The sequence below is a fragment of the Buteo buteo genome, chromosome 5, assembly GCF_964188355.1.
Source record: "Buteo buteo chromosome 5, bButBut1.hap1.1, whole genome shotgun sequence".
Classification (NCBI taxonomy): domain Eukaryota; kingdom Metazoa; phylum Chordata; class Aves; order Accipitriformes; family Accipitridae; genus Buteo; species Buteo buteo.
This window is the reverse complement of record NC_134175.1, coordinates 53,603,826-53,618,836: the sequence shown is the minus strand read 5'-3', so window position 1 is coordinate 53,618,836 and position 15,011 is coordinate 53,603,826. Positions and strand designations below refer to the sequence as shown.

Below are 15,011 nucleotides of genomic sequence, written 5' to 3'. Positions count from 1 at the left end.
AGCTGGGGGTCCCGCGGGAAGATCCGGGGTCGGCGTCAGAGCCGCTTTCCGGAGCCCACCGTGGAGGAGGCCGAGTGTTCATTCCCCTCCCTCCTCAACCCCTTCAGGAGCAGCGACGTCGCCGAAGCCCTGCGCGCCGTCGCGGCCGACGCCGGCTGGCCCCGTGAAATTAAGATTCCCGATGGGTTTATTAATAAGTGCGCTGTCCTTAATTATATGAAACTGGTTCTGCTTTCTGTCCTCCCCCCCAACGCTGACCCAAACGTGTGCTGTTAACGATGCTAATCAGAGGGGTTGCGTGCGGGCATTTTGGGGAGGGGGGTAAATTATGAATAAACCCGAACCCCGCGTAAATTCTGCGTGGGAAACGGAGGGGGGGTGCGTTCGGTGCGGCTTGTAAGAAACGGCAGCGATGAATAAAAGGCGGCGGGGAGTGGGCGTATGGCTCTTGGCTCCGCTCGTGGTCCAAAAAGGAGGGGTTTTCCCCAAAAAAAGGGGCGGCGGGGAGCTCTCCGGCCCTCGGGGGCGCGGACCCGCGCCCCCGAGGGCCTGGGAGCTCCCCGCCGCCCCCGGGAGCTCCCGTCGGGGCGCTCGCTATTTTTGGCGCGCCGTCTGGTTGCGTCAACGGTGACGCCGAAGGGTGGGTGGGGCGGGGGGGGAGGGTGGGTGGGTGGGGGTGGGTGTGTGTGACACCGCCCTTTATGCAAATGAGGCCGCGCCCCGCCCGCGCCCCGCGCGTGGAAGGGGCGGCGTGGGCGCCCGTGGCCGTCGTCGCGTGGGCGGGGCGCCCACCTGAGGGGCGTGTCCCCGCGGCGTGATGTCACCGTCGGAAATTTACCAAAGGGAGAGCTGGGCCAAGGGGGGGGCGGGGCAAAGCCGCCCCCTCCCCCTTTTTTTTTTTTTTTTTTTTTTTTTTTTTTTTCTTCCCCTTCTCTCCTCCGTGGGGCTGATTGGCCGGCGGGCGCTGACGCGCGGTGACGCGCGGGGGGCTCGAGGTGCACGTTGGCTGTGGAATAGGGAGCCCACATAAACAAAGGCACATTGCGGGGAAGGGACACTCCGGCCGCCTCGGCTCGCCCGGCGAGACGCTGCCGCCGACTCTCCCCGACGTGTCCCGCCGCCGCCGCCGCCGCCGCCCGGCACTTGGATGCGCGCACAGGTCCCCGCTCTCCGGTGAGTGCCCACGCGTGCAGCCAGCCCCGCGCGCAGCCCGCCTCCCTCCTCCTCCCCCTCGACAACCCCCCCACACACTACCCACCCACCCACCCCCCCCCCCCGCCCTGCCCTCCCCGGGCTTCCACGCGCGAGGCGTGGGGGGGGGGGCAGGCGCTCCCATTCCACCCGCTCCGAACGCGCGTGGGAGCCGGCTGCCGCGGCGCGGCCGGCCGTTTCTCCAGCCCCGGGATGAGCCGCGGGAGGGGAGGGGTGTTGGGTGGGGGGGGAGCTGTCCCCGCCGCCCGTGGACGCGTTGTCACCCGTGGCGCTGCCAGGTTGAATGGCCGCGCTGCGGCTCCCAGGGTCCCGCCGGGCTGGCTGTCACCCGCGCCCTGCTCGGGCGGCGGCTCACGGTGCTCCGGGGAGGGGGCAAACCTCCCCCCCCCCGGCCTCGCCCGGCTCTCCCCGGAGACGCGCTTGCTCCCGCCTTACCGGCGGAGACGGGGAAAGGCGCCGGCTCCTGCCGGCCGAAAACCGGGGGGCGAACGCGCTCGGTTCCCCGCGAGCCGAGCGGCAGCCCGCCCGCGGAAAGTTTTCTTCCCCCTGAGAAAAAAAAAAGAAAAACCCAAACCCAATAACCAACCCCCCCCCCCCCCAAACCGAAGGGAAACGCAGCTCCTCGGGGGGCTCTCGGGGGTGCCCCGCAGAGCCCGGGCCAGCCGGCCCTGCCCCGGCACCGCTCCCGCACCCCCGCGGGGGCGGCGGGCGGGCTCCGCCGGGGCGGGCGCTCCCCCCCCGCTCCGCCGCCGGTGCCGGGACAGCTTGAAGAGCGGCTCTGTCTGTCTGTCTGTCTTTCAGCCGGCGCGCTGGGCAGGCTGGAGCCCTCCTCCTCCTCCTCCGTGTTCTGAAACCGCGGAAACTTTGCTCTCCGCTGAGCTCCGACGCTGTCCGCCTTCAGCTCCCCCGAAAACGCCTCTAACGCGGCTGAAGGTTTGTGCGCTTCGTTCCTGCGGCTCCGCCGTCCCCGCGGCGCGGTGCCCGGCGCGGTGCCCGGCGCGATGCCCGGCGCGGTGCCCGGCGCGATGCCGGGTGCGATGCCCGGTGCGATGCCCGGCGCGGTGGCCGGTCCCCGGCGCGGTGCCCGGCGCGATGCCCGGCGCGGTGGCCGGTGCCCGGCGCGGAGCAGGGGCGGGGCGGGCGGAGGGAGCGCGGTTTTGCGGGCCGAGTCTATATGACCCTGTTTCGTTTCCAGCCATGCCCTGTGTTCAGGCTCAGTATGGGTCCTCGCCTCAAGGAGCCAGCCCGGCCTCCCAGAGCTACAGTTACCACTCTTCGGGAGAATACAGCTCCGATTTCTTAACTCCGGAGTTTGTCAAGTTTAGCATGGACCTCACCAACACTGAAATCACTGCCACCACTTCTCTCCCCAGCTTCAGTACCTTTATGGACAACTACAACACAAGCTACGACGTGAAGCCACCTTGCTTGTACCAAATGCCCCTCTCCGGACAGCAGTCCTCCATTAAGGTGGAAGACATTCAGATGCACGGCTACCAGCAGCACAGCCACCTCCCCCCCCAGTCCGAGGAGATGATGTCCCACTCAGGCTCCGTGTACTACAAGCCCTCGTCGCCCCCGACCCCCTCCACGCCCGGCTTCCAGGTGCAGCACGGCCCCGTGTGGGACGACCCCGGCTCCCTGCACAACTTCCACCCCAACTACGTGGCCACCACGCACATGATCGAGCAGCGCAAAACGCCCGTCTCCCGCCTCTCCCTCTTCTCCTTCAAGCAGTCGCCCCCCGGCACCCCCGTCTCCAGCTGCCAGATGCGCTTCGACGGGCCCCTCCACGTCCCCATGAACCCCGAGCCGGCCGGGGCCCACCACGCCGTGGACGGGCAGGCCTTCGCCGTCCCCAACCCCATCCGCAAGCAGCCCTCCATGGCCTTCCCCGGGCTGCAGCTGGGCCACGCTCCGCAGCTGCTGGACAGCCAGGTGCCCTCGCCCCCTTCGCGGGGTTCCCCCTCCAACGAGGGGCTCTGCGCCGTCTGCGGGGACAACGCCGCCTGCCAGCACTACGGCGTCCGCACCTGCGAGGGCTGCAAGGGCTTCTTCAAGGTGAGCGGGCGGCGGGCAGGGCGGCGGGGGGGCACCCGCCGGGGCTGGGGGGGGGCGAGGAGCCGCTTTCCCCTTCAGATGGAAATTGGTTAGGACAGAGAACTGTGTCTGAGCTAACCAAGTGGAACAGAATTCCCCGTGGTAAAATTAAGTGATCTCTTTATTTCACCATCCTGATTGAATAATCTTATCATTTTAAATAGAGAAGGTCTCCAAGGAATGTAAATAATATGAATGCCCACGGATTTGTATTTACCGAGCGTCTCCTTCCCTCCTCTTGGCATATAAAACACAGCTAGGAGCCGCGAGGTTAGCTCAAATGTTAACGCTATCAATTTTCTCCTGTTAAATGCCCTGGGAAAAAAAAAAAAAAAAGGCAAGAAAAAAGAAAAAAAAAAAAGCGGGGGGCGGGCGGGGTGGGGGGGAGAATGAAAATAAAGAGTCGGGGGGATGGCGGCGGCCGGGGAGCGGGTCCCGCAGCCCGGCCGCTGACGCCTCCCGTCCCGTCCCGTCCCGTCCCGGTGCCCCCCGTCCCGCCGCCCCCCCCGCAGCGCACGGTGCAGAAGAACGCCAAGTACGTGTGCCTGGCCAACAAGAACTGCCCGGTGGACAAACGCCGCCGCAACCGCTGCCAGTACTGCCGCTTCCAGAAGTGCCTGGCCGTCGGCATGGTCAAGGAGGGTGAGTCCGGGGGGCCCCCCCGGCCCCCGCCTGCGCCCCGCCGGGCCCGGGCCGGGCCGGGGGGGGGGGCGGCTGAGCAGCCTCTCTCTCTTGCAGTGGTGCGCACAGACAGCCTCAAAGGCCGGAGGGGTCGCTTGCCATCCAAACCGAAGAGCCCCCAGGAGCCCTCTCCCCCCTCGCCCCCGGTGAGTCTGATCAGTGCGCTGGTGAGAGCCCATGTCGACTCCAACCCGGCTATGACCAGCCTGGACTATTCCAGGGTAAGCTGGACCTGCGCCCGCCGTCCCCCCCCCCGCCCCCGGGACCCCGCTGCCCCGAGCCGCCGGCTCCGGCGGAGGGCGCGGGGGGGGGGAGAGCCTTGCCGGGTAATAGCTGGCGTCGGGGAAGCCCGGGACGTGCGCGTTACGGTGAATTTCCAGTTCCAGGCGAACCCCGACTACCAGCTGAGCGGAGACGACACCCAGCACATCCAGCAGTTCTACGATCTCCTGACGGGCTCCATGGAGATCATCCGAGGGTGGGCAGAGAAGATCCCCGGCTTCACCGATCTCCCTAAGACGGACCAGGACCTGCTCTTCGAATCCGCCTTCCTGGAGCTGTTCGTGCTGCGGCTGGCGTACAGGTAAGCGGCCGGAATCCGAGGGGGGGGGAACTTCTGGGCGGCGGGGAAATCACATCCTTTCAAGGTCCGCTGGTCTGCGTTTTATTAACTCCTCGGTAATTAGGTGCCTCTTAAATCCTTCATTTATTGCTCCTCGAGTAATTAGTTGTTTAGCTTTTCTCCCCCCATCTCCTCTTTTTCTTCCTTTTTTTTTTGCCAACCTTTCTTCCCCTTTCTCTCTTTTTCTTTCTTCTCTTTCACTCTCTCTCTTTTATTTTCCTTTCCTTCTCTCTCCCCCCCCTTGCTCTTTTTCATCTTTTTGTCTTTCCCCTTCTCTTTCCCCTTCTCTTTCTCTATCTCTTTCTCTTTCTCTTCCTATCCGATTTTTTCTTTCTCGCTCATTCATTCTTCTGTTCGTTTTGGGGTTGTCACATTCCTTCCAGGTCAAATCCGGTGGAGGGCAAGCTTATCTTCTGCAATGGGGTAGTCCTGCACCGGTTGCAGTGCGTCCGCGGCTTTGGGGAGTGGATCGATTCCATTGTTGAATTTTCCTCCAACTTGCAAAACATGAACATCGATATCTCTGCCTTCTCTTGCATCGCTGCCCTGGCTATGGTCACAGGTCAGTGTCCCCTCTTTTCCGCTTGGCCCCACCGGGCAGCTCCTTTTCCCTGCCACCGGCCTTTCCTCTCCGTGGCAGACCTGTAACGCGTCCCACACCCTTCTCTTTTGCAGAGAGGCACGGGCTTAAAGAACCCAAGAGGGTGGAAGAACTTCAAAACAAGATTGTAAATTGTCTCAAAGATCATGTGACTTTTAATAACGGGGGGCTGAATCGCCCCAACTATTTGTCCAAACTCTTGGGGAAGCTCCCTGAACTCCGCACGCTTTGCACGCAGGGGCTGCAACGCATTTTCTACCTGAAACTGGAAGATTTGGTGCCACCGCCAGCAATAATCGACAAACTTTTTCTGGACACTTTACCTTTTTAAGACTCTTCCCGTGCACTTCCACTGAACTGAAGAGAAACTTCACCTGTCTGAAGGGGAATTCGTCTGGGCCCAAAGCAGCACCTCTGGGTGCCAGCTTCCCACCCCAAACAGTGTTGCTAACCTCCTGCGGGCAGAACGCGAGTGGGCAATTTGGCTCTGGGGCATCATGGATGCAGATCATGGACTACACAAATACCATGGTATAAACTTTTTATTATCAGCTTATAAATGAATTTATTATTAAGGACTTCTGATTAAAAAGATGAACATATCTGGCAACGCCGGGTGCGCAGCTAAGACTCATGCGGTGGCAAACAAAGTGTTAAGGTGACCCACAAGTCTCACCCTGCTAAAGACTAAAGTTTTCTGCTGTAAAAGAAAGCTGTAATATATACAAAACCTAAATGTTGCGTGGGTGGCATGTCATTAAAGAAGGCAAAGGCTTGTAAATTTATCAGATGCAGTTTGGCTTTTTAAAAATTATTCTGTGCCTATTTATGAAGAAATATGGAAAACAATTCTAAAAAAAAAAAAGAAAAATAAAAGCTAAACGTGTTTGCAAAAAAAAAAAAAAGGGAGAATAAAGAGAAAGAAAAATAAATCTCTCCATACCAGGAAAGCATGACGATTCTAGGGTGACAATGTTATAGGCACTTGCTATTTCAGTAATGTCTATATTCTATAAATAGTATTTCAGACACTATGTAGTCTGTTAGCTTTTATAAAGACTGGTAGTTATCTAAGCTTCAAACATTTTCTCAATTGTAAAATAGGTGGGCACAAGTATTACAAAACCCGAAATCCTCCCCAAAGGGACACATAGTGTTTGTAAACACCGTCCGACATTCCTTGTTTGTAAGTGTTGTATGTACTGTTGATGTTGATTAAAAAAGAAGTTTATATCTTGATTATTTTGTTGTCTAAAGCTAAACAAATCTTGCATGCAGCAGCTTTTGACTGTTTCCAGAGTGCTTATAATATACATAACTCCCTGGAAATTACTGAGCACTTTGAATTTTTGGTTTGTTTTGTTCCGTTTTTTTATGTCTAAAATTGTCGGTTAATATATTATTTTCCGTTCGAGTAATATTTTTAATATTGCCATATTCTGTAGTATTTTTCTTTGTATATTTCCAGTATGGCACATGAGACGAGTCACTGCCTTTTTTTCTATGGTGTATGACAGTTAGAAACGCTGATTATTATTTTTTTTTTCCTCCTGATAACTCTTTCTTTGAGAAAGACAATTTTAATGTTTACAACAATAAAACACGTAAACGAATAGAATTTCGTCTTCTTTCTGTCTAAGCGAGAAGCACCACCACCAGCATCCATTGCCCGTAAAGGACAATAGCCTCTGACAATGTAGTAATAAACCGCAAAGGCGAATGGATGGGGCAGTTCCCTTTCAGGACCGGCTGCGGCAGGACTCGCCGGCTCTGCGGGAGGAAGAGGAGGAGAACCTGAGCCTCGAAGGTTGGTCCTTTCCCCCATTTTTCCCCCCCCCGGCATCTCCCTCGGCAGCAGCCAGACCCCCGCTCCCGCGGTGCGGCATCCGTCCCTCCATCCATCTCCCCGCAAAAGCAATTAGGCAAATTTCATCGCGGGCTCTTGATGTCCCCACCTTGTCCCCCCTCATTTGAGGGAGGGCAGGAGGGATGCCTTGGTTTGTTGGGGTTTTTTTTGGGGGGGGGTGGGGGTGCTGTGCCTGCGCTGCGGGCTGTTTGCTGCCCTCCAAAGTCTCCGGACTCCTGGAAAGCTTTCCAGCAAAGCAAGGGGTTTTGCTTCGGAAACTTCCCGGGAGGTGCCGGGAGCGGTGGAGGAGGGTGTCCCGTCCCCGTCCCCCCTCCCGGGGGTGCGGGTCCGGCGGCGATGGGGCTGCGGTCGGCGGCTCAGCCGCCGACCGCAGCCCCATCGCCGCCGGACCCGCACCCCCAGTTTGCTGCGGGGAGATGCAAACTGGGGTGTGGGGGGTGTGGGGGGGTGGTTGTTCGCTGGAGCGGTGATGGCCGAAAGGGACCCTTTGGGTCCGTGGGGGTGACTCGGTTAGGGGAGGAATTGTTAAAAAAAAAAAAAAAAAAAAAAAGTTGTAAGAAGGGGGCTGCAGCCCCGGTGCCGCGGCGGGCGGGTGCGGCGGTAATTAGCGGGACGAAGGAGTTCGGCGCTGCTTAACTAAGGCTGAGCGAGGTGCGGGGGTGAGTATTGCCAGAGGCAACGGGGGCCGAAGTCGTCGCGACTTTAAGCCTGGGGTGAAGCCCTCCGCCTGCTTTCGGTTTCCCCCAGCGCCTTCCTCGGGGTCTTTGGTAATAACTTTTCTAACAGGCTTAATCCTCTACATCTGGGGGGGGGAGCAGGAGCTGCCCTTCCGAGGGCAGCCATTTTACACCTGCCTTGGCTTTTCCCTCCCGCCTGCCCAGGTTTCCGAGCTCTTCACTCCGCATCCCTCCGGGTGGGCTTCGGCCAGGGCCGGGGTACCCGGGCAGCGGTGCCAAACCCTGGGAGGAACGCTTGCCTGCCTGGCCGGGAGCATCCAGGATGGGTCTGGGTAGGATTCAGGGGAGGGCACCTTTCCAGGGGCTCCCTCACTCCTCTTGAGGGTATTCACCCTCAGCAGGCAGGGCGAGCTGGGGGGGGACCGGCTGCTGGGGTCTGCGTGCTCCCCGAGAGAGGAGTCTGCTGGGTTCCCTGTTCTGCAGAGCCCTAGGAAGGAAAGAGAGAGAAGGAAAGAAAGAAAGAAGCGCCGTATAGAGACATTTAGAGAAATGTTTGGAGTGGAAGCTCAACACAGAGTATGGAGCTGAAGGAGTAATTTTTAAATAGTAGTATCAACGGGAGGATTTATTAGAAGATTTCACTTCTTCAGGCTTATAATATTTCAGATTAGTAACTGTCTTAATTATTTTAGCTCCCTGCCGATTAGGAAATTTGTTACTGCTTTTTCTGCTTGGCTGGTGTGAGAAGGCAGACAAAACCTGTTCTGTTTTGTTCCCGCAGGATTTCCTTTTTTGTAGTTCATTATCAGGCCGCTGGGCTGAATTGAACCTAACTTTCTTGCTTGTACAATTGCACTGTCTTCTACAGAGTTACTCCTTCGATGCACCGATGCATAAGAATGGAGTCTGTTTGCTTTATTTATCTAAAAGTCACATCTCTATTTCCAGTGAAGCCCACGTAGTTACTACGTTGTGGACTGTCTCAGTGTCCCTCTCCGGGGCCGGACACCTTTCTCCTCCTGATGTGGAAGGATGAGAAGATTGTGCTAAAGCATAATTTTCCAAAACGTGCTAGGGCTTACAAACTTGACAAACAAACTGGGGGTGAATTCAGGTCAGGTGTTTGCTTATACAGTACACAGCAGTCAACTTGTGACATTTAATTTAAGCTTCATTTATCTGAGGGCCTGAATAGCGTAATGTATGCCTTGCATGTATTATGCTTCAAGTTCCATAAAACTGTGCTCGTCCGTAGTAATTCTGATGTAATTCACAATTGGTGACTTAGGGACAAGAAAGTGTCGCGATGTATTCTGCAACGGCCTTTCCTGAACATAGCGCTGGGAAGATGAATTACTGCAGGCACGAGACCCGTGTAGGAGCTTTATTAGTTTTGGAATGCAATCAGCAACACTTGCTTTCTTAGTCCTTTACCTAATTATCCTCGTTGCATATGTCATATACACAGAGAGCAGCCAGGAGGAATTTATGTCTCGGGTAGTCAAAGCTAGAAAATTTGTGGTTTATGTGATTTTACCCTTCTGACTTTTCTTTAGTGGTAGGAATCCCTGTACTGGCTGCATACATAAAAGCACTTTGGATGCACCTGTAGCTGATTTTTTATGTGTAAGTAAACCCACTGCTGCATAATCTGCACTTGCTGAAACGTTAGCCCTAAGTAACCTTTACAGCTGGTTGTGGTGCAGAGGGAGATGTTGGTATTCATGAATGTTTTGACATATTTGACATTTTCTATATGGTAAGCTCTTTCTCTGTTTTTCTGATTTCCTCCTGTCTTTGCTCGCCTTTTTTAGTAGTGAATACTAACCTTCACCAGACTCTTGTGGTCTGGGTTGGTTTGGAGGCAGAAGAGTGGATCTGCAAAGAAACTTGAGCTTTGTGGTTTGGGTTTGGTTTTGTTTTGTTTTTTTAATTTATTTTATTTCAAAGTATGCATCTAGGTAAATAATGGGATTATTGCATTTTGATGTGGTGCAACTATGACCAGAAGAGCTCATTTTGACAAAACAGGTGATTTGTGTTCTCTTTCAAAACAAGCATGTCTGGCATACAGATTTGTAAAAATCTGAAGCCAGGGGATTTCTGCATAACTAGAACTTAATGTAGATGCAATATAAATGTGTTAAGTTTATTAGAGTACTAGCAAGGCAGCCCTACTTAATTCAGCAAGGTGATTTGTGCTTGCTGCAGTTTCCAATGCAATGTTTTCTGCAAGATGGAGAATGTGCCAGGCTACTGAATGACTGATGACAAAACTAATTTTGGATAAATGTAAACAATACATTTAGTTGAGTAGGCCTCACATCTATTCAGGTAATTCCTAATTTTTATGCATGTCTATAGACAGTATTCTGTACGAAACCAAATCTCCTTAGTGAATTTGGGACCTTCACTAAGATGAGAGAGCTTTTGTAACGCTAGTTGGGTGTTTTGGTCACTCGACGTTTTCCTCCTCAGCTGACTCTTTGACGATTGAGTGGCTTTCAGAACGTAGAGTTTAACGCAGATGAACGTTTCTATTTAGGAGAAATGATACTCGAACAACTTCTATATGTAGACACGCAGCTCTTGTGTGTAACTTCCCTTGGTGGGACGGGAGCCTGGTTCCTCTGACTCACTGCAGTGGCGGTGATTACAGCTGGTTTTCGGTAGGCAGTGATTATTGCCGTGTGTGCTGGGTTAATCTAAATCTCTCTAAATCGCAGCACTTCAGGTTTGGTGATTGAAGTAATGGCTTTAATAGGACAACTCTGCTCTACAGCACCGGCAAAAATAGCTTTTAATGCTTATTGCATATCTTACGAAAGGCATAGGGCCTCGCACGTGTTAATAAATACTAAATAACATTACTTCGCTAATTTTCTTGACTAACTTGGTTCTCTACAAAGAGATATCAATCCAAAATTTTAATTATTCTGTCATTTTAATGTTCCATGCAAATTACACCGTATACTACAACAACCCAGTCAGAATTGCAGACAATAAAACATAGCTGTAACCCGGTTGTAAAATAAACAGCAAAAAGTCTTTTCCGCGTGTTCCCATTCTCCAGCAAAACTGGTAAAAATGCTTGGGATTCGCAATCCTTAAATGCTGAGAAGGTGCCTACGTTTGGTTACTGAAACAGCTGCTCAACCGGCGATTCGGTAATTGCGCGTATTTGATCGCAGGGTGAGGCGGCTCTGATGCATGCTGGGGCGTACGGCAAGGAAAAGGCTAGGCCTGCGCTGGTGGCACATCTTCTCTTAAATAGTTAAGGTATGTACCTTAAACCGAGAAACCCTCCAGCTTCTTCATAAAGAAATAAAGTGAAGCGACAAGCTCTGGAGCAAAACTCGAAAGGCCAACAGCGAGGGGCTCTGCTGCGGGAGGAGCGAGCGGATGCCGTCAGCCCCTCTGGAAATGTTCCGACTCCGGGGAGGGAACGTCACCGTGAGCCAGGGACGGGCTCAGGTCATGGCGCGGGGAGAGGAACCACCGCTAAAATAGGATGGGTCTGCTTTTCAGGTCAAAAGCACTGTCTTAGTTTCCGCTCGGTCGTGCTCGGTCCGGCCTTGGGAGGCAGAGAACAGCCACGACGTTTGACGGCCGGAGCGTGGCCGAGGCGGCAGGCAGGGATGCTGTGTCCCGGCGGATCCTCCCGCACGGGGCGAGGAGGGAAGAGCAGCCGGAGCCCGCTCGGGGCTGGCAGAAGGACCGTATGGCCGCAGCGAGGTCCGCTCCGCCGGCTGCAGCGGGCGCTCGGCAGCTTTGCAGCGGTCGTCCCTGTGCCTGTTAGGCTGCTTAAATGCACTCCCGGGAAAATGTAAGCAGGAGCGTTTTGAAAGAAAAGGTGCAAACTGCGAGTCCCCTTGGTGCGCAGCGGCAGGTGCCACGCTTCTCTGGGGGCACCTGCGATCCCTTCCCGGCAGAGCTCCGTCGGAAGGCTCTGCGGGCCGTTCGGTACCTCTAACGCACAGGGATCGCTCTTTTTTGTTTTTAACGCTGGCGTGGCTAATTCTGCAGGATCGCTTCTCTTTAAGACCACCCTGAGTTTGTACAGGTTGACATTTCTTCGTCCCAGATATTTCTCCCGTTTTTTTATCTCCTTGCCGGCTGCCACGACAGCTCCTTACCCCCGGGCGGGAGGGCAGGCGAGCCGCTCTCCCTGGCAGCGACGGCAAGGTCGCTTTGCTTCCCGAGGCTGCCGGCGTGGGTGCTCCCCGCTCCCTGCCCTCTCCCTGGCGTGGGACGCAGCCGGAGCCCCGGGTGCCCAGCCTGGGGGGGCCGGGGTGGGATTGGGGCACCCAGCGGCAGGGCAAGGCGCTGCCTCCGTGCTCCCGGCTTTGTAAAGCGCGGCTTAGCGAGTATCCTCACCAACTCTGGGTTTTTTTAGTAGCGCTCTCCAGTTCTGAAAGTCCTTTACGTGAGCAGCCGTACCGTCGTTACGTTGTTGGGTGATTTGGTTTCGGAGCCGTTTAAGTAGTTTAGGATCCTTGGTTCTGACAATTTTACTCTCCTGTTGTAGGAAATTGCAGACGTAGAATTGTAAAAGCAGGAAGCTGCTGAGTCCACGGAAACAGAACTCGCTCCTGCAAATAGTGCTTTTTGTGTGGTTTTGTAACCGAAGTTACTTAGCAAAGGTTCAGGACTGTCGTATTTTCAAAAGACAACATTTCCCTACAGCTGCAGTTAAGAATTTTCAGAAGCGAAGTGACTAGATGCTATAGTGTGGGGTTTTTTCTGTTTTACTGCAAAATCGGGTATCTCCCTGGATGATGCGTCCAAATAACGTGGATATGATTCTTGAGGAGTGACGTGACTCCCAGTACCTGGCTATGAATTTTGCTTTACAACAGGAGTCCGATTTTACAAACCTGAGGCACATGAGTATGCTGGCATTAATAAACTGCTGAAACTAAGGACTTGTTAGCATAGCATCGTACCATTACATCTCTCTCTCTCTCTCTCTCATGTAAATGGTAGAGGCTCCCAAAGAATACAAACCCCAAATCATGTATTTATGATATTTATAGCAAGAATAATCTACTGTGTAACTGAGAGCATAAGCAAGGACAATAAAACACAGTTGTGCCTATTACAAATTAATTTCAAGTCATATACTGTTGTCTTTTCTCCTGAAAAACCTCTATAAAAATGAATCTTCGTGCTAATTCCTGAAGATGGAGCTTATAGAACTTAAAGAACTGTAAAATTTTTACTTCATTTCCTAACAAAAACAAATAAATTTCATGTGTTCACATTACTTCTGTAATCATTTGTAAGTGAGCAATATAGCTGTGACTGAGAAATATGTATTTCCTGCAGTACACTTGTTTTGGAGTTGTATTTTTAGCAGATTTGCAAAACAAATATGAAATAATGGCATCAAGTTATTTGGAAAATGTTATTGATATTAGCTAAAACGGAGAGAGACGTTTAGCTAAAAGCAACTACAAACAGCTGCTATCTATGCCTCGTTAAAATGTTAGGAAAGAAAATTGTGGGTTCAATAAACAAGGGGCTAGATAGAAACCATTACATTTGTAATCCTAGAAATACCTGTGCTGTGGAAACTTTGAGCAGGTTTATTTTCTGTCACGATCAGAGGATGTACAAGCCCCGAGAACATTTACAGATGTTTCTGTGCTGGAGGGCAATTTCAGAAAGAAATCCTGCATTCTTTTTATTCGTATATCCACGTTCCTTCACAAGTTAAGCAAATATTTAATTGGGATGAGTACTGCTGTGTAATTTATTCAGACAAACATGAAAATAAAATAGGAGTTGTTAGTTCTTTTAATGCAGGAGAAACCATGCCATCAAATCCACTGCTTTAGACTGAATTACAAATCGGTGCGTGGCAATGCAGAAGGTAGCAACATATTTGAACTTGTGATGCCGTGCCTCACGAAATCTCACTCGGAAGATTAATGGGAAGGGGCCAGGCTGTTGGCACCGTGCGCGGCTGGCAGCCAGCCGGCGGACCAGGAGCGGAGCACCCGGGTGCTGCTGGGTCTGGGTGAGGCTCCCAGGGGAGCTGCGACAGCCTTGGGCGTTAGGCTCGGGGTGTTCGAGCATCTGCCCCGATGATTTGGAAGACAAACAGCACGTGTGTCCCATTTTTAGATGAAATCAAAGTGGTTGGTTTTTTTTTTTGTTTGTTTGCTTGTTTGGGTTTCTTTTTGTTGGTTGTTCCCCCCACCTCAAACAGTCAGGATAGTTAGAGATTACCAATATATATGTATATACAGGGCCCTACTGAAATTGGTAAGTGAATGGAACCTGCTCTGACTCCCTGAGACAAGCCGGGCCTAGGAATTAGGGCCAGGCTCAGGATGACTTTATTTATCAGATTAACTCTTACTTTGCTCTCTAGTGCAGAAATAATGCAGGCCACAGATACTAGTGAGAAGGAAGTAATTTTAAAGAAAAGATGTTAAGTCAGAGCTGGAAGGAAATGTAAGAGTTTAATGAGCTTGTCGTGGGGCACGCAGACAAAATTCAAATCGGAAATGTGCTTTGAGGTGAAGAGGCGAGACGTAGCGGCCCAGGAAGGCTCCGCATGCAGGAGGCCAGCAGAATAAATGCTGAGTAGCCTGTTTAAATGTGGTGATTGTATTTGTGATAGAGTCAATATTAACATTTCTGTTAAACTCGTACTGTCGCTCCTGCTAGTGCAGGACTGTTTTCTGTACTGCTCGTGGCTGTTTGCTGAAGCCAGCGGCCATAAAGTACAGCAGGTGATGAAAGCGAGCATGTCATAACCGTAAACTGCTCAAACTTTCCCATTTAACCCAAGCAGGTTTTGCCCGTATGCTTTTTCATGGATTCTGTTCGGTCAACAGGCTCTTCGCGTGGATATTTCTCTGGATCTGATTTTAATGAGAAAAATAATTCAGGTGTGGCCGCTATTAGCTCATGGAGAATATTTAGTGCCAACTCATAAATCCCTTGGAAAACTGATTTTAAAATGAAAGCGTTAATATAGCTCTAAGCATGTTGTTGCAGAAATGTATAATTTTACTCGCTGCCATTTGAAAAGACTTGTTTTCCAATCCTGCTCGAGTCACAAACAGAAGTGATCTTGAGAGTCCTCCTAATCCCTACTGGATAGCCCTCTGTTTCATAAACAATAATAAAACCTCGCTGCCACACGGTTTGGCACAGCGAGGCACAATTGGCAGCTTCTCCGCAGCAGAGGGCTGGGGCTGGGTGAGCAGATGTGTTGCAAGTCTGCTCCATGGTGCA

At 52.7% G+C, this 15,011-nt stretch overlaps 1 protein-coding gene across 7 annotated transcripts; it reads left to right on the top strand.

Annotated features, from left to right (window-relative positions):
* Window positions 1–715: 715 nt before the first annotated feature.
* NR4A2 (nuclear receptor subfamily 4 group A member 2) lies at window positions 716–6,834 on the top strand. 7 transcript variants are annotated; one of them, XM_075029100.1, is made up of 8 exons: window positions 719–1,173; window positions 2,014–2,145; window positions 2,408–3,273; window positions 3,825–3,954; window positions 4,051–4,139; window positions 4,374–4,576; window positions 4,999–5,177; window positions 5,291–6,834. In XM_075029100.1, the coding sequence occupies exons 3-8, from the start codon at window positions 2,410–2,412 to the stop codon at window positions 5,545–5,547; spliced, it is 1,722 nt and encodes a 573-aa protein (XP_074885201.1). In that variant the 5' UTR covers window positions 719–1,173; window positions 2,014–2,145; window positions 2,408–2,409; the 3' UTR covers window positions 5,548–6,834. The 7 variants fall into 7 exon arrangements, with proteins under 7 accessions (XP_074885197.1, XP_074885195.1, XP_074885199.1 ...); XM_075029099.1 differs by having other exon boundaries at window positions 720–1,173; window positions 4,051–4,214; XM_075029096.1 differs by having other exon boundaries at window positions 716–1,173; window positions 2,408–2,817; window positions 2,947–3,273; window positions 3,825–4,576.
* Window positions 6,835–15,011: the final 8,177 nt, after the last annotated feature.

Coding starts and splice junctions, on each gene's coding strand:
- NR4A2 (XM_075029094.1), top strand. CDS start 2,410: ATGCCCTGTGTTCAGGCTCAGTATGGGTCCTCGCCTCAAGGAGCCAGC. Junction 3,274..3,824: donor GCTGCAAGGGCTTCTTCAAG/GTGAGCGGGCGG, acceptor CCCCCCCCGCAG/CGCACGGTGCAGAAGAACGC. Junction 5,178..5,290: donor TGCCCTGGCTATGGTCACAG/GTCAGTGTCCCC, acceptor TCTCTTTTGCAG/AGAGGCACGGGCTTAAAGAA.